The sequence below is a fragment of the Myodes glareolus genome, chromosome 23 (genome assembly GCF_982192425.1).
Source record: "Myodes glareolus chromosome 23, mMyoGla1.1, whole genome shotgun sequence".
NCBI classification, from domain to species: Eukaryota; Metazoa; Chordata; class Mammalia; order Rodentia; family Cricetidae; genus Myodes; species Myodes glareolus.
Window position 1 is genome coordinate 5665467 of NC_142048.1, and position 26828 is coordinate 5692294.

General features: G+C 40.2%; 2 protein-coding genes and 1 long non-coding RNA gene across 4 annotated transcripts; 2 read left to right on the forward strand and 1 right to left on the reverse strand.

Annotated features, from left to right (window-relative positions):
- Positions 1 to 2071: 2071 nt before the first annotated feature.
- Positions 2072 to 5593, reverse strand: LOC125406004 (uncharacterized). The gene is made up of 2 exons (XR_014998565.2): positions 5463 to 5593; positions 2072 to 2960 (listed from the first exon to the last, which is right to left on the reverse strand). It is a non-coding gene; the product is annotated as an uncharacterized LOC125406004 (long non-coding RNA).
- On the forward strand, positions 5582 to 24386 carry LOC125406002 (zinc finger protein 564-like). 2 transcript variants are annotated; one of them, XM_087901019.1, is made up of 6 exons: positions 5582 to 5662; positions 15916 to 16042; positions 16739 to 16799; positions 17957 to 18173; positions 23996 to 24122; positions 24322 to 24386. In XM_087901019.1, the coding sequence occupies exons 1-6, from the start codon at positions 5603 to 5605 to the stop codon at positions 24384 to 24386; spliced, it is 657 nt and encodes a 218-aa protein (XP_087757145.1). In that variant the 5' UTR covers positions 5582 to 5602. The 2 variants fall into 2 exon arrangements, with proteins under 2 accessions (XP_087757145.1, XP_085536489.2); XM_085680363.2 differs by lacking the exons at positions 23996 to 24122; positions 24322 to 24386 and having other exon boundaries at positions 17957 to 19132.
- Positions 24387 to 25672: 1286 nt separating this feature from the next.
- Positions 25673 to 26559, forward strand: LOC148118290 (uncharacterized). Its single transcript, XM_087901026.1, has one exon. The coding sequence runs from the start codon at positions 25674 to 25676 to the stop codon at positions 26415 to 26417; it is 744 nt and encodes a 247-aa protein (XP_087757152.1). The 5' UTR covers position 25673; the 3' UTR covers positions 26418 to 26559.
- Positions 26560 to 26828: the final 269 nt, after the last annotated feature.

A 26828-nucleotide genomic window follows, 5' to 3' on the forward strand; every position in this document is an offset into this window, starting at 1 on the left:
TAACAAGTCTATTTATTATCTGTTGGGAGAATTTTCTCCCTGGTTGTAGGGGATAAAGCAATGTCTTTCCCATCCCCAAAAGTTCCAGTGACAATGCAAAGCACAATTTCACCAAAATCTACCCTAGGGAACCAACGAGTTCACTAAACTTACTTACTGAACATGGTCGAGGAGATATTTACAGGAGTTTGGATACTGTGGGGGTTGTAATGGTAAAAGTAAAATACTGTGGATCCCCAGCAGCTGCAGCGGCAGAAATACTGCAGGTCCCCAAGCTGCAGCAGTTTGCTGCAGGTCCCAAGAGCAGCCAGTCCCAGGCAGGGATGGTGCAGTTCCCCAAGTGGTTGCAGCCGGCAGGAAGCAGCGTGGTGGGTAAGAGACCTCTAGGGGGCAGTCAGTCCAATAGGGAGAGACAGATGGGCACACCATAACACCATAACACAGGTCTCCCAAGGTGACTGCTCCCAGCAGGGAACCATGCAGCAGGTGAGAGACAGAGACATGGATAGGCATGCCATGCAGAGTGAGGTTGGATATTTATTAAGTGGGAAGGGAAGGGGTAGAAGGAGTAAGGGAAGAAGGGAAGAACAGTGAGAAGCAGAGAGAGAGAGAGACAGAGGGGGGAAGGGGAGAAGTGGGGAGAAGGGAGAGACAGAAGCTGCCTCTTCGGGGGAGAGACAGAAAAAGGAAGAGACTCAGGCTGCAAGTAGGAAGGAAGATCTGTCTGCCTCAGTGTACGGGGGAGGGAGTGGATGGGGCTTATTTCTTAAATGGACAGGACAGACCATTACAGTGGTTTTAATCAAAGTGGTCCCCCAAATCCCATAGGAAGTGGCACTATTAAGAGGTGTGGTCTTGTTGCAGTAGGTGTGGCCTTGTTGCAGGAAGTGTGTCACAGTCACTTCCTGCTGCCTGCTAGTCTGGATGTGACCAATTATCTCTGACCAATTATCCTGCACAGCACCATGCTTTCCACCATGATGACAATGGACCAACCCCCCTGAAACTGTAAGCCAGCCCCTAATGAAATGTCTTCCTTTTTAAGAGTCACCATAGTCATGGTGTTTCTCTGTTGTAACCCACAAGACTATGCAGTCAATGCACAGCTGGCAGACCAATAGGCAGAGCCACAGGGAGTGTACACGTACACATCCACATGGAACAACCCATTTTGCAGAGCTGCAGGAACACTTGTCTTTTGGAAAAGTCACTGTCATAGCTGTAAAAACCTTGTGAAGCCATGATTCTTCCCTTCAAAATGGGATTTGTTCCCAAAATACCTCAGCAGTATGACTTCTACACAGGCAGAGTGAAGGAGTAATCTTTCTCCACTCCCCCACACCATGAGGCCTTGGAGCTAAAGGAATTCTCTCTTTGTTCTAACAGTCAAATTTACATAGAGTCAATCCCACAAAATTACCTGCTAACAGACCACATAGAAATTACTATAGAAGACAGTCACTGAGCAGGAAGGCAGCATGCCCAACCTTTGCTAACAAACAAATCTGAATGTACCCAAAGTTGGTTTTTATCACCAGAGATGAGGAGAATGGGTGAATCCAGGATTCAGGGATGTTTAGGAACTTTATCTAATGGTTTAGAATGTCAAGTACTTCCCCTTGAATGCTGGCTCTTTCCTGGGCCAGGTCACCTGTTCCGGAGCACTGCTTTGTCAGGTTTATATGCCCCTTTTTGTGTGATTCTGATATGTATATTGTCATTGTTCTTGCCTATGGAAATTTAGAAACCTTGTGGAGATCAGCTCTTCCTCTTCTTCTTCTCCTTGCTACTTCTATTTCTTCCCCTTACTCTTCTTCCTTCTTCTCCTTATTCTTCCCCTTACTTTTCCTCTCCTCCATGCCCCCTTTACTTCATTTTCTCCCCTTACATGAAAAATAAAGAAGATGCTGAAGTAATGTACTTGAGTTAATTTTTTACCCTAAGATCCTTGCCTGCCATAGATATCCAGTTCTCAGCACTGAGTGTAGTGAGGGGCAAGCAGGCCTGCTTTCGTCCCGCCTGGCTCCCGCACAGCTAGCTTTACACCCGAAATAATTACATGGAAACTGTATTCATTTTAACACTGCCTGGCCCATTAGCTCTAGCCTCTTATTGGCTAATTCTCACATCTTGATTAACCCATTTCTAATAATCTGTGTAGCACCACGAGGTGGTGGCTTCCTGGGAAAGATTCAACATGTCTGACCTGGCAGCTGGATCCATGGTGTCTGCCTCATTGCCTTCTTCCCAGCATTCTGTTCTGTCTACTCTACCCACCTATGTTCTGACCTATCAGGCCAAGCAGTTTTTTTATTAACCAATGAAAGTAACACATAGACAGAAGATCCACCTACATCATTTCCTCTTTTTCTGTTTCAACAAAAAAGAAAGGCTTTCACCTTAACATAGTAAAATTACATATAACAAAACATTTATAAAACAAGAATTACAGTTACAATACTTATATCTATTTTATCTTTTATCATAACTAAGGAAAACTATAACTATAACTAACCATTCTTCAACTCCATCAAAGACTCCAGAAGAATATAATATTACCTAAGAAAACAAGAAATAAGCAACTTTCAAAACTCTAGAAATGACAGAGACATCTCGCTGTCTGGACAGTCACCCAAAGTTTTATTTTTTGTACCGTTGGGGCATCCATCTTCAGCCTACAGGCCCATAGTATCCAGCAGACATTTCCATGAAGCAGGAAAATTCAAAGACAGTTCAGTCACTTTTTGCTGTGTCCTGCAGAATGTATCATAGACTCTTTCATGAATCAGGAACCCTGAAAGACCATCTCACTTTTAGGCAAGTTCAGCAGTCCTCTCTCTGCGGGTTCCAGTGTCCAGTCTATGTATCAGTCCAGGCAAGAGCAGTTTCTTGACCAAACAGCTAACCAACTCCATAAGAAGCCTCTTCGATGCCAATTTTCCTCTTGAAGTAGATTGGTGCTGCCAGGAACAGACATGTCTCATTGTCATGAAAAGCCCTAAGTTATTGAAACATTAAATGCCATATTCTGTAGTCTTTGAAAGATATGAAGAATGCCTATCTGAAATATATCTATGCACATCTAGAAAATCTAACTAACATGACTACAAGCTTGACTATTATTGATGATTATCCATTAACAACAACCTATATTTCCTAATTATAATTATGAAATTACATTTTAAAATGAACTACATAACCACAATACCTTAATCAAGATCAGAAATACATATACATATAACAAAATCGACCTTAAATTTATATCAATAGAGTAAAATTTATACCAATGTAAATTATTCATATCTATATCAACTAAGGGGGTACTGAGGCTGGTACTCAAGCCCCCCCATATCTATCCACAACAATAGAAACTCAAAGGTAGATACCCAGAAGCAGCCACACAGAAATGTCTTCACCCAGTTTGTACGATGGCTCTTTCATAACTGCATATGTGGAGCTCAGTTACTCTACTCTCCCACTACCCATGTACTTAGCATTACACTATATTTCTCAGTGTACATAGCCTGATAGCACTCAAGTTAAATTCCCATATTTAAAGATGGCTTTCTTAGAGGTGCAAATGAAAAACCCACCACTTTCCACATCTTTTCCAGGCCATGTAGTCTGGATCCTCTCTGAAACCACAAGGTCATCTGTCATTAGGGTTGAATTACCTACAGTTGCCTGTATACTCAGAAGGAGAGGCTACTTCCTTCTATGATGGAATAGCAACAGTCAGCACACCTGGTGGTGGTCATCCTTTGTAAGCAGGCACAGCTGATCACAGGAAGGTGTCAATTGTTTCTTAAAATAGTGCTGAGCAACAGCAATTGAATACAAGAAAACTGAATTGAAACTGTGTAAGACAGTGTAAGAAATGAATATTTCCTAGGTACAAAGCTTAGAGAAAACACAAGACGGTCTTTATGCAATACATGGTATCACTACTATAACCATGCTTTTGGTTTTTAGTGGGTGGATGCAGGCGATATAGTAAAACAGGAAATACATAAGAAAACCAACGTGAGATAGATGTGTACAGCATCCTGTACAACACAACTAAGAAAGCCCTCTTCAAAATGTGCTGCCCAGTTTACTACAGAGACATATTTACTCAGAATCCAATCAGCGTTCTTTTACAAGTGAGCAATAGGAGCATACATAAAAGTTGAACAAACATCTACATCCTAGCATCCTAACCTTTAACAGACCTGGCTAACGCACTACTTCTCTTTGGGCTATTTTAGAGGCAGTCCTCCCTTAGTTAAATTCTCCTTTGTGTGACTTTATGCATTGGTAAATCCTTTATATCCACAATCCTACTCTTCTACATCACAACTTAGTAGTTGAGTGCTACCCAGAGCTCGAAATGTCATTTACAACCTCCACAAAATTAACTTTAAATGGATCTTACTCATAAACGTCAAAAGTGTAGTGCAGGACTTCCAGAAACTAAGAAACTTGATAAACTAGGCCTCTCTGCCTAGGCCTGGTGAGGTTTCCCTAAGGCACTGATGTATAGACCGAAAACAGAGTTCCGCTCAATCTGGGAGTATGCTTTGGAGAGCTGGTAAACGCCTGGGATTTTGCTGACCTTCCCTGTTACCTGGTATCCTGTTCCTTTAAGAGACAAGTCTCCCACTCCCAACCTCCCTTCCCTTCCACCAAGGCAAATGGATCCCCCTGCCTCCTCTCCTTGTGTGCTTGCTCTCTTCCAGTCCCTCTTCTGAAGAAGTAATTACTGCCTCCCCACCCTCCTTCTTACCCCTTCTCCCCTTCTGCCCTTCCCTTTCCCCTCCATAACCCATTAAATAAGCTCTATACCCAAACTCTCAGATCCCAAGAACCCAACTCTTTCTCTACAGGGGGCTGTGATTACCAGTCCCAAGGCCGCTCTGTACTTACAATGTTCTTGAGATCCCCTGTGCACAAGTACAAGATCGTCTTGTGCAACATTGTCTGATTAGCCTCTTCCTGAATTTATATACTTCCTTTTAAAACTGAACCATTGATATATTAACAAGAGACACGTAGAGTGATATTTTATTTGTGTTTTAATACATCAAGGTTGCCTGAAGATCAGAGAAGCAAAGCTAGCCACATAGTCAGTCATACAAACCAGGGAGTGGTGGCACACGCCTTTAAACCCAGAAGCCACACTTGTTAGCCATAGGGGCCAGGCGGTGGTAGTGCAAACCTTTAATCCCAGCCTAGACGGGGTGAGACAGTAACTGGTCTCTTTTCAATTTGAAGATTTCGCAGAGGTAAGAGCTTTCTAGTGGTCGGCTGCTTTGCTTCTCTGATCTTTCAGCTTGAACCCCAATATTCGTCTCTGGATTTTTATTAGTTGTGCTACCGACGTACTGTTCAATTTGGCATAAATATGCACCCAATATGGAATAGATCCTGCTTGGGCTGGAAGCCAGAGCAGGAAACCGCTGTGCTATATTCTTTCAGCTCACCAGGTCCTGTCGCTCAGCCTCCGCTCAGCCTCCCTTTCCAATCAGCGCCTCCAGCGTACCTGCCAGAGGGCTTTTGTCCGGACCGACCGTGGCTGAGCTTCAGAGTTGACGAAAGCGGAAGTTGTCACGCGTGCTGCGCCATGGATCCTGCTGCCGGGAGCTGTGTTGAGAGCACAGGCAAGCTGGGCTGTTGCACTATGGTGAGTTAGGAGCTGCCTTCCGCAGACTGGGAGATGTGGCGGGTCATGGTGAGTGCTGGGCTGCTGTCCCCAGACTGGGTTCAGCCGCCGGCTGAGTCGCGGGTACCGGTGTGTTGGGTCCTTCCCTGGCTGGGTGGGAGCTGGCGGGCAGAGTTGGGCGTGTTCTTGCGTAGTTCTGCCTGTCCCGTGTCCTTGCAACTCCCTGAATAACTTCACTCTCTGGGCCGGGTCTGTGCCTACCATTGGGGGTAGGAATGCTTTGAAATTTCCTCGTAATAACATTGTGAAATGCGGGCGCCTGCAGTGCTGCTATTATATCTATGAAAGGCAGATTTGCCAAATCCGGAGAGTCCTGATTTCTCTAGTATGTACCTGAAGTTCTGTACCCCCCGCCCCTTTTCTTTTTGAGACAGGGTTTCTCTGTGTAACAGCCCTAGATGTCCTGGAACTAGCTCTGTAGGCCAGGCTGGTCTTGAATTTACTAGATCCGTCTGCCTCCCAAGTGCTGGGATTTAAAGGCCTGCGCCGCCACCATCGCCCGGGAAGTTCTGCACTTTTAACATTTAACAGTAAGGTTTAGGATCCATCTGGAGTTAATTTTGTGGAGTTTATAAACGGTATCTCCTGTGTAGAGTAGCATTCCACTGCTAAACTGTGATGTAGAAGGATTTCTCAATTCTTAGGAGACATTAAGCTATGCAAAGTAGAATTTGGCTTAGGGAGGGCTAACTCCCAAATACCTCAAAAGTAAATAGTATGTTAACCATGCCTGTTAGAGATGAGTATGATAGGATGTTAATGTCTGTTCACCAGGATTAATCAGCCATTAGATTAATCCTGTAACAAAGGAGACAACCGTCATTTACAACCATCCAGCCCCCTCCCCTCAGCAAAGACCAGGCCTCTAACATGCTGCTCCAGGGCCATTATAGGGTCACAACCAACTTTAAGTCCTGCTGTGCCATAAAGGTGCATTAATTCTAGAACAGCTGCATCTCCAGCCTTTTTGAAAAGTGGTTTTGAGCCAAGGTCTCCTGTGTTGATTGACGTGGACCTGAACCCTGTCTGTAGCCCCGCAGGGCACGGTCCTCTTATCCCCATGGCTGACGTTTAAGTCCCTGAGTTGCAGGGATTCCACTATTAAGAAAGACCTGATGGGGTAGGGTGACTTTCTCTGTCTTTCCCCTGTGTGTACTAATCCTTCAGTGCGAATGGAGACAGATAGAACTGTTGGCGGTTCAGTTTATGGAGAATAGCTTGAACTTCCGAGTGTTCAGTTTCCAGTTAGTGAACTCTTTTATACAGATATGTGCAATCCTGGTTGACACAGTGAAATCAGCTCAGATATGTGAGACACTGGCTTTAAACCCGTGTCACTTACAGCACTCAGCAGCTAATATTTTGAGTGAGACAAAGTCAAAGTTTCTTACTAATGGTGCTCTCTCTATCAGGGAAGTGCCTGCTATTTCAAAGTCAGTATAGCCTAGTGTTCTTTCAATTAGTTTTATAATTCTATAAATAAAGTCAATTATTGACATCATTTTTATTTAAAAATTTTCATTTATTTTACATACCAACCACAGTTTTTCCTCCCTCCTCTCCTCGCATTCCCTCCCTCCACCTCTTTTCTACCCCACCCCCAATCTACTCCTCAGAAAGGGTAAGGACTCCTATGGGGAGTCAACAAAGTCTGGTATATCAAGTTGAGGCAGAACCATGCTCCTCTGCCCCGCATCAAGGCTAACCTAGGCATCCCACCATAGGGTTCCAAAAAGCCGGCTCATGGGCTGGGGTCAGATGCTGGGTGGCATTTTTCACAGCCTGGTTCCTGACTGTGGATACAGCGGAATCAATCGATGTAAGCTCCCACCTTAACAACTTTCTATAAACATTCTTCTTTTTATTTAAAAATTTTCTTTTTGAGTGTCCACATGTTCATCTCATGATACTCAGTAAAGTTGAATGACAAGTCCCCCAAGTCAGGCATGCTGTCACACCCCTGTGATCACTTTCCTTCTTTAGTCCCCTCCATCCCTTCTCAAACACTTCCCGTGTTAAGCATATATGATTATAATTGTTAAAATATATTAATATAAACTGCTGAGTTCACTATTGATGGTTTTGTGCATTTCATTTGATGTGATGTAATATATTTTAATTAAAATGTAAAGAAATAAATTTTAAATAAAAGAAGAGGGGCTAGAGAGATGGCTCAACAGTTGAACACTGGGTGTTGTTCCAGAGGGGGGAGGTTCCATTCCTAGAGCCCACATAGTAGCTAACCCTTTGCTGCAACTCCTGTTCAAGGCATCTGCCACCTTATCCCGGTCTCTGTTGATATTTTGCACAAGGTAACTGCAGACAAAGCACCCATATAACTAGAGGTTAGAAAAGAATGGAATTCTCTACAGCGATGCCACTGTCCTGAGACAAGCAGCAGCCAGGCCTTTTAGAAAAAAATGTTTCTGAGACACACTCTCGTGTGTTCACTCAGGTGGTCTTGATCACAGTCTGTTGCTCTCTAGGTCAGTGACCTTGTTCTCTGTATTAGACCTTTAAAATTCTTAAATGACTGTGTCACCTCAGAGTTGTAAAACTGTCCATTTGAGTCATGTAGTCGACTGTCTGCTGCAGTCACAGGAAATGGTCTGTATGTGTAGCATGATTTCTGCCTTCCAACCAGAGTAGGGATAGTTTATTGTGTGCATTGCATGGGGTAAACAGGGTAGGCAATCAGCTGTTTGTGTCTCCATTATGAAAAAGAACCTGATTGTGGCCTGGCAGTGATTTTTGTATTTCCCAGCATGTATTAATTCATGTCATGTGAATAAAGACAGATTAGATTGGTGGGTGTACAGTTTGGGAAGGTAAGTTTGGTTCAATGAATATTGAATCTCCAGTTAGGGAACTCTTCTATGCAGATGTGGTCAATCCTGCTTGGCACAGTTAAGTCAACTCAGAGGTGTGAGACACAGACCATTGATGGTTATTCTGTGTTACAGATCCCAGCAGCCAGCATTTGCACATGTCAATCTTTTATTAATGACATTCCCGCTACTTGGATAGGGCCTACTCCTTTGTAATGCCAATATGGTGGTTTTCTAAGTCTTAAATAAACTATCATTTAACCAAGTCAATTATTGACATCATTTTAAAAATTCATTTTCTGTAAAGAACATTACTGCTCTAGTATTTATTTGCCTCAGCTCTCCATTGTTGTTGGTCAGTAAGAATTTAATCCCTATTTCTCAAGTGCTCTTGACTAGTTCTGTTTAGAGCAATGCCTCCTGTAGCTTAGGCTTGCCTCACACTATGTAGTTGAGAATTGTTCTGAACACACCTAATCCTGCTGTGCTGCCCGGTGCTGGGAAGACAGTCCTGCAACTAACTCCTTCCAGGCTGGGCCTTGACAGAAAGAAAGAAGGAAAAATAGACCAGTTAATGAGTGCCCTCCAATCTCTCTCTGGGTTTTATTGGGGATTTAGAAGTAAGAGGAAACTGTGGATGAATTGAGTTCACTGACCATCTTTGAAGCTGGTATAGTTAATGACCTTGCAGAAAGGGAGGTGCAGGAAGGAAGGTAAAAGATTTCCTTCATTGGCTCTAGTTGATATGATATTACCAAGGTGAAGTCACATAACCAACCTTATATGTTCAGTAAATAATGTGACTGGGCATGAGAAAAACGAAGAATCTGGATAAGGGACTGACCCTATTATGAAGGCAAATTACTGTATTTACACTAGTTCAGCCAATATAGATCTGGGGAAAATGGTGCGACCTTCCCTAAAATACTGTTATTTTTCTGGTTTGAGATGTTCAGCCTGAGAGGAAAGTATGACTAATTCCTAGTGTGCTTTCATACAAATCCATGGTCTCTTCACCTAACCCCTTTTCTATTATTGGTAGAGGGGAGAGTAAGAGTTCATGGGATGAGTTCTGGCCAGTGATTCCTTAAGAGTTTGATTTTTTGATTATAATCTTGTCATCCTTGTTTAAGGGACCATGATATATATATTTGTAGATGTTTCTTTAGGTCTCATTTTCCCCCCAGAGTTCATTGCATGAAGCCATGAAGATGAAACCTGTGTTGTATTTTCAGATGATAGGATAATGAGATACCCAAACTATGAGGCATCTGCCATAGAGAGGTCTATACAGGGAGTGGAAGTAACAAAGGAGAGACATGTATGAAAAGTTGCAGGGGTAGTCCTTTGAGAATGAAACCCCTCCTATGTGAGGCAGAGCTAAAGGATTTGTTGTTTGTCCTGCCGAGTTTTAGTGTTGCCTTGGTCCAATCTTCTCTGTGTCCACATGCCTTTCTTTCTTTTCTTTTTAATAAAATTTGTTCTTCTGTCATACAGCACATCCTGACTACAGTGTCCCCTCTCCCTACTCCTTCCAGTACCCTCCCCTGCTCTCCTCTGCCTCATTTTCCCTTTGGAAAAGAGCAGATCTCCCAGGGATATCAACCAAACACGGCATAAGTTACAATAAGAGTAGGCACACACCCTCATATCAAGGCTGGATAAGGCAATCCAGTATGAGGTACAGGGTCCCAGGAGCAGGCAAAAGAGCTAGCTATATCCCCTCCTCCCACTGTTAGGAGTCCTACAAAAACACCAAGCTACACCACCATAACAGATATCTTGGGGGACCTGGCACAGAACCATGCAGGCTCCAAAAATGCTGCTTCAGTTTGTGTGAGCCCCTATGCGCTCTGGTTTTAGCTGGTTCTGTGGGCTGTGTTCTCCTGGTATCCTTTTTTTAGGTTAGGAAAAATTTCAACTATGATTGTTTTGAAAATATTTTCTGAGCCGGGAAGTGGTGGCACACACCTTTAATCCCAGCACTTGGAAGGCAGAGAGAGGCTCATGGATCTTTGTGAGTTCAAGGCCAGCATAGTCTATAAGAGCTAGTTCCAGGACAGCTAGGGCTCTTACACAGAGAAACCCTGTCTCAAAAGACAAAACAAAACAACAACAACAAAAATTCTGGGCCTAAAAACTGGGATGTTTCTTCTAATCCTAGATTTTATACTAGTTTTTTTTTTTATAGTGTTTCAGAGTCCCTTGATGTTATGTTTCAGGAATTTTTTATGTTTAGCATTTTCTTTGACCAACATATCCATTTCTTACATCTCCATTGCCAGAGATTCTCTCTTCCATGTCTTGTATTCTGTTGACACTTGCCTCTGTGGTTCCTGTCCACTTACCTAGATTTTTCATTACCACAATTCCTTCATTTTGTGCTTTTTAAATTGCTTCTATTTCTATTTTCAGGTCTTGAACAGTTTTATTCATTTCCTTCAACTTTTTTTTTTTTAGCATTCTTTCAGGGATTTACTCATTTTCTCCAGTATTTTATTTAATTTTAATTTAAATTTCTTTAAAGGACTTATTCCTTTTCTTTATAAGGACCTATACACTCTTTATGAAGTTGTTTTAAGCTCTTTCATTTATGCTTCAGCTGTTTTGGAATGTTTGGGGCTTGCTGTAATAGGATAACCGGGCTTAGGTGCTGACATGACATTACCATGCTGTTGTTGACTGGGTTCTTTTCTTTTAGTTTTGTTTTGTTTATTTTTATTGCTTTATAAATAATACCATTCAAAATTTCCACTTCCTCCCCTCCTCCCATTTCCCTCCTGTTCCCCTACTCACCTTCCTCCCTTCCCCTCCAGTCCTAAGAGAGAGCAGGATACCCTGTCCTGTGGGAAGTCCAAGACCCTCCCCCACCAATCAGGTCTAGGAAGGTGAGCATCCAATAGACTAGGATCCCAAAAAGCCAGTACATGCAGTAGAGACAAATCCCATTGCCATTATCATTGGCTTCTCAGTCTGCCCAATTGTCAGCCGCATTCAGAGGGTCCATGCTCATTCAGTCCCATTCCAGCTGGATTTGGTGAGCTCCCAATTAGCTCAGGCACACTGTCTCAGTGGGTAGACCAACCCCTTGTGGTCCTGACTTCCTTGCTCATATTCTCCCTTCGTCTGCTCTTCAACTGGACCTTGTGAGCTCAGTCCAGTGCTCCGATGTGGGTCCCTGTGTCTATCTCCCTCTGTTGCCGGATGAAGGTTCTATGGTGATATTCAAGATAGTCATTGGTCTGACTACAGGACAAGGCCAGTTCATGAACCCTCTCCTCCACTGTTCAGAGTCCTAGCTGGGGACATCCCCGTGGACACCTGGTAACCCCTCTAGAGCCAAGCCTCTTGAGTCAACCCCAAAATGACTCCCTTAATTGAGATATCTTCTCCCCTGCTCCCATATCTGTCCTTCCTCCATCTCAACCATCCCACTCCCCCAAGCTCTCCCCAACCCTCCCCTTCTCCCTTCTCCCCACCCCACCCCCACCCCCATGCTCCCAACTTTTGCCTGGCGATCTTGTCTGCTTCCAATTTCCTATGTTTATAGCAGCACTATTTGTAATAGCCAGAACCTGGAAACAACCTAGATGTCCCTCAATGAAAGAATGGATAAATAAAGTGTGGCACATCTACACATTAGAGTACTACTCAGCGGTAAAAAAACCAATGACATCTTGAATTTTGCATGCAAATGAATGGAAATAGAAAACACTATCCTGAGTGACATAACCCAGACCCCCAAATACGAATATGGTATGGACTCACTCATTAGTAGATTCTTGCCATAAATAAAGGACATTGAGCCTATAGTTCGCTATCCTAGAAAAGCTAAGTAATAAGGTGAACCCAAAGAAAAACATACATAGATCCTCCTGGAAGTTGACTGTGTTCTTCAGCTGGCATCTAGGTATCTCGGTTATGGCTCTATGTGCCTATTTCTCAGTATATCTTTGGAATGGTGTTGCTCTCTGATCTTCTGGTCTGTGTGCCCTATGGTTGAATAGAGGTTCCCTTTTCTAGGTTGGACCTTGAAAACTGGTGGCATGTATGACCTCTACACCAGCAGGGAGTCTCCTCCCAAACTGGTGGCTGAGAAAAGGCAAGGAGGGGAGGAGGGACTAGGGATAGTGTGGGGGCAGGTCCATGGCAGGTGGTCTGCATGGACTTCTGGTAGCTGATGTGTCTTTTGTTTGAGCAGGGCATCTCTGCTCAAGTTGGGGCTAGGACACAGCAACAAGGAATGGAGTGGAAATGGGGATAGTGTCGGAGGGTACTGAAAGAGTGGAGGAGGTTCTCGGATCGTCTTAGCGCAGATTCGAGGGTCCTAAGAACAGAGATGTGGCATTGGCAAAATGGAAGATATGAGTACCAATTTTGCTCTTGAGGAGATTTCCCCAAATAGCTTGATCCTCTTTGTATTTGTTTCATTTGAAAGTCACACAGTGTACAATTTCATTTTCATGTCCTTAAATTCATTCCAAGAGTCTAGATAATTCACTGAAGTTTTATCACAGGTTTTTTTCTTATACTCTTTATTTTTCTTAGGCAGATTTTTAAAAAATATTTGTTTATTTATTATGTTCTGTCTGTGTGTATGCCTGCAGGCCAGAACAGGGCACCAGACCCCATTATAGATGATTGTGAGCCACCATGTGGTTGCTGGGAATTGAACTCAGAACCTTTGGAAGAGCAGGCAATGCTCTTAACCTCTGAGCCATCTCTCCAGCCCCCTCAGGCAGATGTTTAATCTATGACATCATAGTTAAGCACTATGTCTCAGTGGTCATCGTGGTTAGTATGTTGTATTTTAAATATCTAGCTGACAGCCTATGCAATGAGCTTTGCAGGTTTTTCTCTGAATCTACTCTGGCAGTATCCATAGTTCTGTCCTGTATAAACACAGCCAGAATAAGGAGATTAAATTTGTTGGCACAACAGCTAGTTGACTCTCGGCCAACCTCTCTTGTTTTCTGACTGCCTGAGCTTCTGGTACCTATAAAGATGAGTTTCTTGTTCCTGAACTAATGTCCTCATGTTTATGTATACTTATTAACTTCTCTAATCCATTCTTGCAAGGACTGTTTTTTCAGTCAGAGGATACTCTGTGTTTTTTTTTTTTCTGAGAACAATTATGTGCTTAAAAGAACTGTATTATCTCTATTTTGTCTTTTTAAGAACTTTCCTGGGATTTCAGTTTCTTCAGAAATCATTTTCTCAGTACTGTCATAAATTTTTAATAAATCCACCTTACAATTCTATAGGAGGTTTCTACCTCCTATGCCATTGCCATCCCCATTACAGAGAAAATGAAAGAAAAAAAATATCAAGAGCGCAGTGTAGTCTGAATATTCTGTCATACCTGTCTTTGCCAGGCATATGAGAGCTTCTCTGATGTTTCCCACAAGGAAAGTCATCCATGAAATACTCAGTCACTGTTCCAGGAACAGAGCCATGGTTTCCATCCACTCAGTTCATGGGTTAACAGTGTCCCTGGGTTTCTGATGGATGATGTGGCTTCTGGTCCAGGAGGGAGTCTTTGCCTGATTTTGCCTACCTGTTTTGGCTGATGCGGCCAGCACATGAGCATGGGATGTCTGCCCAAGTCGGGGGCTGGAACAGAGCCACAGCCCCCTCTTTCTGAATGGGAATATATTCTGTATGTTTGTGTGTTAGAAATGTTTAATTTGTTTCTTGGTATTATAAGAGATTGTCTTGAGTATCAGAAGAGACTTTGAACATTTGAACAGTGTAGGGGATGTTGTAGACTATGAAGCAGTCGAAGCTAGATTAAATACATTTTTATCATAGAATGATAATGAACCTGCAGTGACCTGGGTCAGCATGTAGTCGACTGAATGAAACCCTCCCAAATACAGTGATGTATTTGAACACTTGTCTCTCTTTGGTGGTTTTATTTGGGATCCTTTGGAACCTTTAGTAGGAGGGCCTTTCTTGATGAAATTTCTCATTGGGGATGGGATTTGCATGTCTAGCCACAGCCCATTTCCTGCTCTTTGTGTCCTGCTCTGATGACTTCACCACTGTTATAGATGGTATAACTGAATCATATAAGATACAGTGGAAGCAATTGCTATTCAATGATAAGCCATTTTGCTAGCCTAATATTTTTTTTTAAAAAAATGTTTTTTTTTAAAATTTATTTTTGTTTTTGAAGGCAAGGTTTCTCTGTGTAGCCCTGGGTATCCTGAAAGTAGCTCTATAGACCAGGCTGGACTCAACTCGGAGATCCAAATGACTGACTCCTGTGTGCTGGGATTAAAGGGGGTCCAACACACCTGTTGTTTTGTTTTGTTTTTGTATATGTCAGGTGTATGTGTGCTGAACTTCACACAAGTCTTGAATTTTGAAATTTGTTAGAGGGTATCATTCTCTTTCCCAGGATGGCAGCATTCATGACATTAATACTGCCTGAGCCTCCCAAGGCATTGGATCGCAGGTGTGTGACATTCTTACCTGTTGTGTTTGTTTTGAGTTATTTGAATGAATGAGCCTTTTGCCTGTATGGATGGGTATTCACCGCATGTTTGCCTGCACTGGACAGTAGTTGGAAGATAGTCTTAGAACTCCTGAACTTGGAGGTATAGTTGTGAGCCCCCATGTGAGTACTGGCAATTGAGCCCACCTGTCTGCAAGACCAGCAAGAGCTCTTACTGCTGGGCCACCTCTCCTCCCCTAGGATGCTCACTTAGGATCATCATTTTTGTTGCTAATATTTTCATCTGTCCATTTGTAACTGTTTGAACATGCATTCCCTTATAGTTAGATCCTAATGTTACAGTTTAACCTGGGGCACTTCAGGTTTCTGGAAGATGAATACAGCTGAAGTGAGTGTATAACTCTTTGTAGGAATGTCAGTGAAAACCTCTGAGTTCTTTCTGCCTTTTTATTTGATTGATTTTTTGTAGGGGAGACAGTATGTAATTCTGGCTGTCCTGGACTTATGACATAGACCAGACTGACATCCAACTCAATGACATACACTTGCCTCTGCCTCCTGAGTGCTGGTATTAAAGGCATGAGCCAATACACCAAGCTTTCCCATCTTCTTTTGTAGTTAGTAATTGGTCATACAGTTTCTATGATGGGTACTCAGTACCATTGATCCGTTTGCTTGTCTCTTTTTATGTCTGTTAGTTGGCATTTCTCTTTCAAGACTATATCCCATTCAAAGGATGAAGAGATGACAGAGGTAAACTTCCTATTAAATTTCCTTCTAAAGTGGCTTGGTGATTACATTAGAACTTGAGTCATGGAATAACTGTGGGAAGCATCAGAATTATACAAATATATTGTCAAAGAAGTATACATTTAAATGCTGTCAGTATCACATTTTCTGTTGTACACATGCGTGGGATGTTTTAGAATGCAGTGACCTATGATGATGTGCATGTCGACTTCACTCTGGAAGAGTGGGCTTTGCTGGATCCCTACCAGAAGAATCTCTACAAAGATGTGATGCTGGACACTTACTGGAACCTCACTGCTATAGGTAAGACTGAATTTTACTTCTTGTTTTAAAATAAGGGGACAACTGTTTCTTGGTTATTGATACACTTCTTTAATTTCAATCGAGAAAGGAAGAATGAGGTGAATAAATTAGGCATGGTTTTTATAAAGATTTTTTTGCCCAACAAACCTCTCCACCGACACAATAATCTAAATCAGACCAAATCAAACCGAATTAGAAAAGGCCCAGGTTTAATGGATGTCAGTACTCCTGGGAAAACACAGAGAGAGGAAAGGAGAACCTGGAAGACCTCTTGTTCTCAGGGAGGGGGAGGCAGGTGCAGTTTAAATAACTTGTGGGAGTGGTCTTGACCCTCCCTGGGGAGGAGTCACTGTTTGGTGGCTTTCTGTAACTCCCAGAGGATGGGACTTAAAATGGGACTTTTCACCTAGACAATCCAAAATGGACTCCAGGGGCTGGGATGAAGCCCCACCCCAACATTCCAGACTCTTTGGATATAGGGGTGTCATCAGCTGGGGTGATGCTTTCAGCCTGTCCTGGAATTAGCTCTTGTAGATCAGACTGGCCTCGAACTCACAGAGATCCACCCGTCTCTGCCTCCCAAGTGCTGGGATTAAAGGTGTGTACCACCACTGTCTGGCTCCAACCAAACAGTTAGTAACCTGAATTTTACAGTTTCCAAAAGTATATCATACATTTTCTGGTTCTATATTTTAGGCTACAATTGGAAAGACCATAATATTGAAGAACATTGTCAAAGTTCAAGAAGACATGGAAGGTAATTTTCATGTGCAAGCTGATACAAATATGCGTATGAAATTTAAATGAGTCCTGAAGTTTTGAAGAAAAGCAACAGTGTAAATAAGCACATCTTAAAGTGTATTGATTATTAAATTCTCACAAATCCATATATCTCATTGTCAGGTAGTTGATCTGTCTTTGGAAGACATTTCTCTAAGAAAGAAGACAAGGAAACAATGCCTTAACTGATATGACCGTTTGAATCAAAGTACCATAAGAGCTAGGCTGTAGAACTACAAATTCTTTTAGTTTCACCGCACTCAGATATTGCAAAAGATATACACATTGAACAGGTGATAAGTATCTGTCCAAAACCTTCTAATAATCAAATAGTCCCCAGTAAAGCTAGTGTTACTCATGTATTTGTAGTGACTTTCCTAAGTTTAATGAGAGAGGGTGTTTATGAGACTAGGAAGGTTGCTGGGGAGAACCTTAATTCCTGTCTATGAGGAACAGAACAGCAATCTGTGTGAATGCAACGTGGAAACCTTTTATTTGTTGTTCTTCCTCTGATATGTCACTTTGGGTACAAGCATTTTGAACACAGAAATATGGAAAGAAGCAGTGTATCTTTCTCTCTCTCTCTCTCTCTCTCTCTCTCTCTCTCTCTCTCTCTTCTCTCTGGACAATTAGAAGCTATGTAGTAGTCTTCTTGTTGAGTAGACTTGTAGAATGTGATACATATTTACAATTATTTGTTTTCCAACTTCATTGGGAATAAATCAACAAAACTTACACTGCAGAAAAGCCCTATGAGTATTGAAATGTATAGATATTTCTGTTTGTCATGGTTCATTTTGGAAATGTACCATCATTTACCTATAGGAAAATTTTGAATACAACAACATGATAAAGCTTGGAGTTCTTCCATTTTGCTTCAAATATGTGAAAAATGTCATATAGAATTAAGATGCTATAAATGTGAGCCATGTAATAAAGGGTCTTGTCATCATAGATATTTTCAAAGACCCAAAATAAACAACCCTTAATAAAAGGGAATACCATGAGTATAACCCTAAGATCTGATCCCTTTTTACATTTAGATCAAATTGTAAAATTAATTCATAAATATGTAAAGATTCATCAGTGTAATGAATGTGGTAAAACTTTTGCATGTACCAATTGTCTTTGCAGGTACACAGGAAGTCATACTGGAGAAAAACCCTCTGAATATACTCACTTTGCATATCACAGGCATCTTCAAAGGCATGAAGGAATTCATACTCGAGAGAAATCCTGTGAATGTAATCAATGTGGTAAAATTTTTACACACCGTAGTAGTCTTCGAATACATAAAAGGACACATACTGGAGAGAAACCTTATGAATGTAATCAATGTGATAAAGCCTTTGTAAGTCATGGTCTTCTTCGGAAACATAAAAGAACACATACTGGAGAGAAACCTTATGAATGTAATCTTTGTGGTAAAGCCTTTGCACAACATTGTAATCTTCAGATACATACAAGAACACATACTGGAGAGAAACCGTACAAATGTAGTCAATGTGGCAAAGCCTATGCACGTCACAGTCATCTTCAAATACATAAAAGAACACATACTGGAGAGAAACCCTACAAATGTAATCAGTGTGGTAAAGTCTTTTCGGAGCAATGTAATCTCCGAATACATGAAATAACACATACTGGAGTGAAAGCCTATGAATGTCAAGAATGTGGTAAAACTTTTGCACATCAGAGTTATCTCCGTATTCATAAAAGGACACATACTAGAGAGAAACCCTATGAATGTGATCAATGTGGTAAAGCCTATTCACGTCACAATCATCTTCAAGTACATAAAAGAATACATACTGGAGAGAAACCCTACAAATGTAATCAATGTGGTAAAGCCTTTGCACAGCAAACTAATCTCCAAATACATACAAGAAGACATACTGGAGAGAAACCCTACGAATGTCATCAATGTGGCAAAGCTTTTACAAGTAATGGTCAGCTTCAAATTCATAAAAGAAAACATACTGGAGAAAAACCTTATCAGTGTAATCAATGTGGGAAAACCTTTGCACATCAAGGTAGTCTCCACATACATAAAAAAATACACACTGGAGAGACACCTTACAAATGTAATCAGTGTTTGGCAGCCTTTGCACATCACAGTCATCTTCGAATACATAAAAGAACACATTGGAGAGAAAACCTACAAATGTAATCAGTGTGGTAAAACCTTTGGATATATCAGCTGTTTTCCAAAATCATGAGAAAAAGTTATACTGCAGAGAAACCCTATAAATGTAGTGAGTGTGGAAAAGTTTTGCACTTCATTGTATTAATACAAGAGTAAACCTTTTGTTGTGTAATTGATATGTTAAGGCCTTTGCATATCAGAGTAGTCTTTGAGAACCTCAAAAAACTCATACCGAAGGCAATCTGAAATGAAAGGATTTGGTAAGATCTTTAGCCAACATATCTAATCCAGTTACTCAAGATTGGAGGGAAAAAATCTGACAAGTGTCAACAATCTGTTCAAACATTTGATGTCCCTCTTTATTCCATTTGTACCACCAAATACAAATGGACGAAAGCCCTGTGAATTTAAAAAATAAGGTAACCCTTTCAGATTTTACACTTTACTTCACTTACATGAAATAACTCATTCATGTATAAAACTCTATGGATGTGTAATAGTGCCTTTTCTGTTGCTGTGATGAACATAATTTCCAAGCCACCTTAGGAAAGAGTTTAATTTTCCCATGGTTCCAGAGTGATACAAGATCACCATGCAAGTGGCAGGGCTCCAAGTGTCAGGCTTAGCAGCCAAAGTAGCCTTCAGCATGAAGCAGAGAGTGGGAAGTAGAAATGGTGCATGGATGGAAAGTCTCAGGCCTGCCCCCGGGACACATTTCTTCAGCCCAGCAGCATTTTTTAAGTCTTCCCACATGATACCATCAACTGTGAAGGATTAATTTCTCTGACTTCAAGCTGACATGCTTGCTTTCTGTTACATGAACCAATTCAAGATGAATACCCTGTAAGTAAGCCTTTAAATGCTTCAACACCTGTGTTACAGGCATGAATACTTCGACAAGATAAAACATTTATGAGTGAAAATTTGTTTAAAGATTTGGTTTAATTTTAATTTTTGTGATGTTATTGTGTGGATATATGAATGTTAGACCCTAGGATTCTCTTGTAGCAGGAATTATAGGTAGTTGTCAAAAACCTGACCTTGGTCCTGGGAATGAACTTCTCTGCCATATCTCTAGCCCTGTAAATATTTTAGGCTTTTAATATCATCTTGATACCAGGAAATATGGAAGAACTCAGAGAAGAGAAAAAACCCTATTTATGGAAATGATTTTATAAGACTAGACATCACAGTTGTTTTCACTTTCAAAAAAAAATTTCTGTTTCATCTCTTTTTCATTGTAACCTTCAAGTAAGTAAATAATTGACCATGTTCACTCAACACTGATGGTTGAAATTACAGCATTGTGATTTCTACTTTGCAGTATTTGGGGTAGATATTAAAAGTGTGTTGTTATATGTGTGCCCAATTGAAACAAACAAATTGAAACTGAATTCACAACAGAAGAGTCTACAATGGTTAGTAAGCACTTAAAGAAATGTTCAACATTCTTCACCATCAAGGAAAAGGAATTCAAAACTGCTTTGGTATTTCATCTTATACCTGTCAGAATGGCCAAGATCAGTTGAGCAAATGACAGATCATGGGGAACTCTCCTTACTTCCTGGTGGGAGTATAAAGTTGCATAGCCACTATGGAAGTCAATATGGCAGTTCTTCAGATAACTGAGAATCTATCTACTTAGATGCAGCTATACCACTATTAGTCATATACCCCAAAAATGTTCTTCCATCTTACTACAAGTACACTTGCGTAACCATTTTTATAACAGCTTTCTTCATAATAATCATAAACTCCTATGTTTGTGAGAGACTGTTGGTTGATGATTGATGTGGGATGGTTCTTCCTTTGAGGAATATCCCTTCTCAAGTGGGCCTCAGCTGGATAAGAGCTAGTTAAGTATGAGACAATGACGGTGCAAGAGGAAAAGCCAAGAAAGATTGTTTGTCATGCTTTTTGTCTGCAGTTGCTAGCTTGAGTATTTATCATAAGCTTCCAAAATGACGGGCTGTGATCTGACAGAATCGAAAAACAAAACAAACAAACAAACAAAACCCATTCATTACCTGAGGTTCTTTTGGCTAAAGGATTTAATCACAGCAACAGAGAACCATGTCACAACAACAACAAAAAAAATGGGCCACCAAAAGTGATGTTGTTGCTGCTGGTCAGAACCTGATAATACTGTCTTTTGGAAGAATGTGGAAGATTTCCATATTTAGATTAGAAAATGCCTGCAAAGCTGTACACAGAGCTTAACTGCCTCTTCTTGTAGAACCTGGAAGTATTGAGAGTAATACAGACAGTGGAAGTCGAGGTCATAGAAGTTCAGTTGGAAATAGACTCAATGAAAAAGTAAGTTAGAGATCATTTATGTGATATATTGACCAAAAATCTCTCCTATTTTGCCCCATGCCCTGAGAAATTGAGTGAGATAGCATTAAAAAATAATGGCCTGCTTTCTTAGATGGAGTATTAAGTCTGTTGGATGATTATTAGTGATGCCTTATTCAGGCCCACAGTTAAAAAGTCAGTAAGTGGGACAGAAATAAGTGAAAATGATAAGGTAGTTTCAGATGGCAGTCAAGTGCTGAAGCAGGTAGGAATTTTCAAGGAGATTTTCCCCTTTAAAGAGGAGGCCCTTGTTCTACAGTAGAAAATAGCAAGGTGTCCTAAAACTGATACTCCATCAATTAATGGAAAGATTAGGCAAAGTGATTCCTAGTTGCAGAAAGCAGCTTTATACATAACCTGCTGCAATTGTGGTCCAAGTGAGACAAGTGCCATCCTAATTAAGAAGCTGGCCTTGGCAGGATCTTCCATGTTGTGCTGGTTCTGGAAACAGGAAAGAATCAAAACTTCAGGTTAGGAGTCCATGGTCTGTGGTTTTAGTTTAGCACTGTTGCATGTATCAATATTTGGCAGAGTCAGAGATGCAGTGTTGTGAGTTCATTGCTTGAAGCTGTGAGAATGAAGCTTGGGTTGCATTTTGAGACCATAAGATGTTGAAATATCTAAGCTATGAGACATATTCCATGAAGAGATGTATGATAAGTTGCAGGAAAAAAATGAGGCACCTAAGCCCTTTGAAACCGAAGCTCCATGTGTCTCAGACAGAGCTACAGGATTTGGTGTTTGCCCTCCTGGGTTTCAGTTTTGCCTTAGTCCAATCTCTCCTTACTATGTCTCTGTTCTTCTCTTTTGGAACAGTAATGGGTATTCTGTATCATTGTATGTTGGAAAGATGTAACTTGTTTTCCGATTTTTCAAGATGTCACAGTGAATCTATTGCCTTGAATGTCCGAAGAGACTTTGGACATTTAAACAGTATAGGGGCTGTTGAAGGCTATGATATTAAAGTTAGAGTAAGTACATTTTTTTTTAATGGAATGGTCATGAGTCTGTAGTGACCTGAGTCAGAATGTAGCCAATTGAATGAAAAGCGTCAGATAGGATGGTTTATTAGAATACTTACTTCTCTATGGTGAGTATCTTTGGGATGCTTGTAGAACCTTTAGGACTCACTGGAGATGGGATTTGCATGTTTATACATAACCTCAACCATTTTCTGGTCTTTGTGTCCTTTTGTCATGACTTCACCATCACTGTAGATGGTATCTCTAAAGCACATGAGATACAGTTGAACAATTGCTATTCAATGCAATTTGTTAGGCTGATTTTTTTTTATTGTTTTCATTTCTGTTTTTTTTAAGGCAAGGTTTATCTGTGTAGTACTGGCTATTCAGAATGTAACCCTGTAGACCAGGCTGGCTTCAACTCAGAGATCCAAGTGATTCTGGGCCCTGGAGTGCGGGTTTTAAAGGTGGGCCAAAATGCCTGGGTTTTTGAAAAAAAAATTAATATATATATATTAATTTATATATATGTAATTATTTTTATTTATATATGTAATTATATATATTAATTTTTATATTTATATATATGTAATTATTGCCTGATAGGCCTGGAACATAGGTTTTTCTATGCATGTCAAGCATATGCTGTTGTACTGATTTTCACCTGCATCTTGAATTTTGAAATTTGGGTCTCATTCTCTTTCTCAGGTTGGCAATACTCATGAAATTAATACTGCCTGGACATTCTGAGTCACTGAATTCCAAACATGTGACAATCCTCTTACCTAATGCACTTATTTTGAATTCTATGAACAAATATGATTTTTTTTTGCCCACGTGCATGTTTATGTACCACATGGATACGTATGCTTGCTCTTCACAGTAGTCAGAAGATGGCCCCATCATCCCTGCAACTTGGAGTAATGGATAGTTGTGAGCCCCAATTTAAATACTGGCCATTGAACCACCTATGTGCAAGACTAGAAGGAGATCTTCACTACTGAACCATCTGTTCTCCCCTATGTTCTTTATTAATAACAACTCTTCATTGCTAATATTTTCATCTGTCCATTTGTAACTACATTTCATTTTAGTAAGATCTTATTAATGTGACAGTTTAATCTGCAGCACCTCAGGTTCCTGGAAGATGAATATAGAACTGGAGTGAATGCCTTCCTCTTTGTAAGAACTCCTGTAAAAACCTCTCACTTCCTTCTACCTTTTTTATTTGATTGATTTTTGTGGTAGAGACAGGTCTTATTAATATGTAACTCTGGCTATCTTGAAACTCACTTCATATGCCAGGCTGGCATCCACCTCAATTAAATTCCCTTACCTCTGCTTCCTGAGTCCTTTGATTATGGGCATGAGTGAAGACACCCAGCTTGTCCATGTATTTATACTTGTAACTGTTCATTCAATCACTCTGATGTGTTATCAGTACTGTTAATCTGTTGTTTGTCTCACTGTATTCTGTTAATAGGCATTTTTCTTTTAAGACTATATCCTTTTCAAAGGGTTTAGAAAGAACAAAGTTGAACCTCTCATACAGTGTCCTTTTAAAGTGACTTGGTGATTACATTAGAACTTATATGTTATGGAATAAGTGTGGGGAACATCAAAATTATATGAGTATATTGTCAAAGAACAATACCTTTATAACTTTTCAGTATCATTCTTTCTATTATACACATGTATGTTATATTTTAGAGTGCAGTGACCTATGATGACGTGCATATTGACTTCAGTTTTGAAGAGTGGGCTTTGCTGGATCTTTCCCAGAAGAGTCTATACAAATCTGTGATGCTGGAGACCTACAGGAACCTCACTGCTATAGGTAAGACTGAATTTTCCTTCCCATTTTAAAATAAAAGAACTGTTTCCTGGTTATTGGTGATCTTCTGTAATTTTGATTGAGAAAGAGAAAGAATGAGGTGAATAAATCAGGGAAGTTGTTAAGGTTCACTAAAGATAGTAATTTCAATCTTGTACAGTTTCCAATAATATATCATACATTTCCTGCTACTGTATTTTAGGCTACTGTTGGGAAACCCGTCCTATTGAAGAAGGGTGTCAAAGTTCTAGAAGACATGGAAGGTAATTTTCATTTACAGCTGATAAGAATGTGGCTCTAAAGAAATTTTTAGTGTGTCCTAGAAGTGTTAAAGAAAATCAGCAATATAAATAAGCACAGCTTAAAGTGCATTCATGATTATTAACTTCTTACAAAACCATATAACTCAGTGTCAGGGAGGTGATCTCTGTTTTCAAGTCATTTCTCTCAGAAAGAAGACAAGGAAACACAAATGCCTCACAAATATCACCATTTGAATCACAGGCCAATGATAGCTACACTGTAGAAGTTAGAAGTTCTGATCCATTTAGGTTTATACCACTTAGTGCAAAAGGTATAGATGTCATAAGTATATGTCCAAAACCTTCTAACAAGCAAACATCCATAGCAAGGCTCATGTTCCTCATATACTTGTGACTTTACTAAATTTATTGAAGGGGGACTGTTTATGAGAGTCAACAAGGTTGCTGTGGAGAAACCTTAATACCTATACCACATGTCTATGAGGAACAGAAAATCAAAATGTGAATGCACTGTGGAAGTCTTTTGTTGTTATCCTCTTAGTAGATACCTCATATGTCACTCTGGATACAAGCCATGTGCACATAAGGATATGGAAAGGAGCAGTTTACCTGTTTCTCTTCCAGGACAATTAGAAGATAGTTTGTAGTCCCCACTTTGAGTAGACTTGTTGAATGCGATACAATTTATAATTTACAAGTTTACAATTAATTGGTTTTCCAACTTTATTGGGAATACATCAACAACCTCACATTGTAGCAAATCCCTATGACTGTTGGAATGTGTAAATCCATCTCTTTGTCATGGTTCATTTTGAAATGTGGTATGGCTCACACTGTAGGAAAACTTATTAATGGAACAGTATGGTAAAGTTCTGAGTTCTTCCAGTTCTCTTCAAATATGTGAAAGATCTCACATGGAAAAAAAAGATGCTATATGTAAAAAATGGACCATGTTAAAAAAAAAAGGCTTTTACTATCACAGGTATCTTCAAAGACACAAAACAATGCTTAATTTAGGGGAACACAATGAGTGTAAACCTTAATATCTGATTCCCCTTTACAGTTAGTTCAAATTTTAAAATTAATTTGTATGTAAGTACAGAGATTCATCAGAATAATGAATGTGTTAAAGCTCTTCCATTTGCCAATTTTCTCCACAGACATGAAAGAATTTGTACTGGAGAGAAACCCTCTGAATTCACTCAGTGTTGTATAGCCTTTGCATGTCATAGTCATCTTCAAAAGATTGAGAGTAATCATACTGGAAAGAAACCCTATGAAGGTATTGAATATGGTGCAGCCTCTGCACATCATACTGGAGAGAAATCCTTTGAACATAATCAGTGTGGCAAAACCTTTGCACAACACAGTCATCTCCAAAATCATAAAAAAATACACAGTGGAGAGAAACTTTACAATTGTAATCAATGTGGTAAAGCCTTTGGACATCACCGTTATCTTCAAAAGCATAAAAGAAGACATACTGGAGAGAAACCTTATGAATGTAGTCAATGTGGTAAAGCCTTTTCCCAGACCCAAAATCTCCAAATACATAAAAGAACACATACTGGAGAAAAACCTTATGAATGTCATCAATGTGGTAAAGCCTTTTCCCAGCCCAGTAATCTCCAAATACATAAAAGAACACATACTGGAGAGAAACCTTATGAATGTTATCAATGTGGTAAAGCCTTTTCCCGCCCCAGTAGTTTTCAAAAACATAAAAGAACACATACTGGGGAGAAGCCTTTTGAATGTCATCAATGTGGTAAAGCCTTTTCCCACTCCAGTAGTTTTCAAATACATAAAAGAATACATACTGGAGAGAAACCTTATGAATGTCATCAATGTGATAAAGCCTTTTCCCGGTACAAGCATTTCCAAATACATAAAAGAACACATACTGGAGAGAAACCTTATGAATGTATTCAATGTGGTAAAGACTTTGCAAGTAACAGTCATCTTCAAGTACATAAAAGAACACATACTGGAGAGAAACCCTACAAATGTAATCAATGTGGTAAAGACTTTATAAGTAACAATCATCTTCAAGTACATAAAAGAACACATACTGGAGAGAAACCTTATGAATGTAATCAATGTGGTAGAGCCTTTGGACGTCACAATCATCTTCAAGTACATAAAAGAATACATTCTGGAGAGAAACCTTATGAATGTAATCAATGTGGTAAAGCTTTTACACGTAACTATTATCTGCAAGTACATAAAATAACACATAGTGGAGAGAAACCTTATGAATGTAATCAATGTGGTAGAGCCTTTGGACGTCTCAGTTATCTTCAAAGGCATAAAATAACACATAGTGGAGAGAAACCTTATGAATGTAATGAATGTGGTAAAGCTTTTGCATTTTACAGTTATCTCCAAGCACATAAAAGAACACATATTGGAGAGAAACCTTACAACTGTAATGAATGTGGTAAAG

Bases quoted from the DNA above. Each gene is read 5' to 3' on its own strand.
- LOC125406002 (XM_085680363.2), top strand. From the start codon at position 5,603: ATGGATCCTGCTGCCGGGAGCTGTGTTGAGAGCACAGGCAAGCTGGGC. The intron at 16,043-16,738 runs GTAAGACTGAAT...TCTATATTTTAG, and splicing joins CTGGAACCTCACTGCTATAG to GCTACAATTGGAAAGACCAT. The intron at 16,800-17,956 runs GTAATTTTCATG...TTGTCTTTGCAG, and splicing joins AGTTCAAGAAGACATGGAAG to GTACACAGGAAGTCATACTG.
- LOC148118290 (XM_087901026.1), top strand. From the start codon at position 25,674: ATGGTGCAGCCTCTGCACATCATACTGGAGAGAAATCCTTTGAACATA.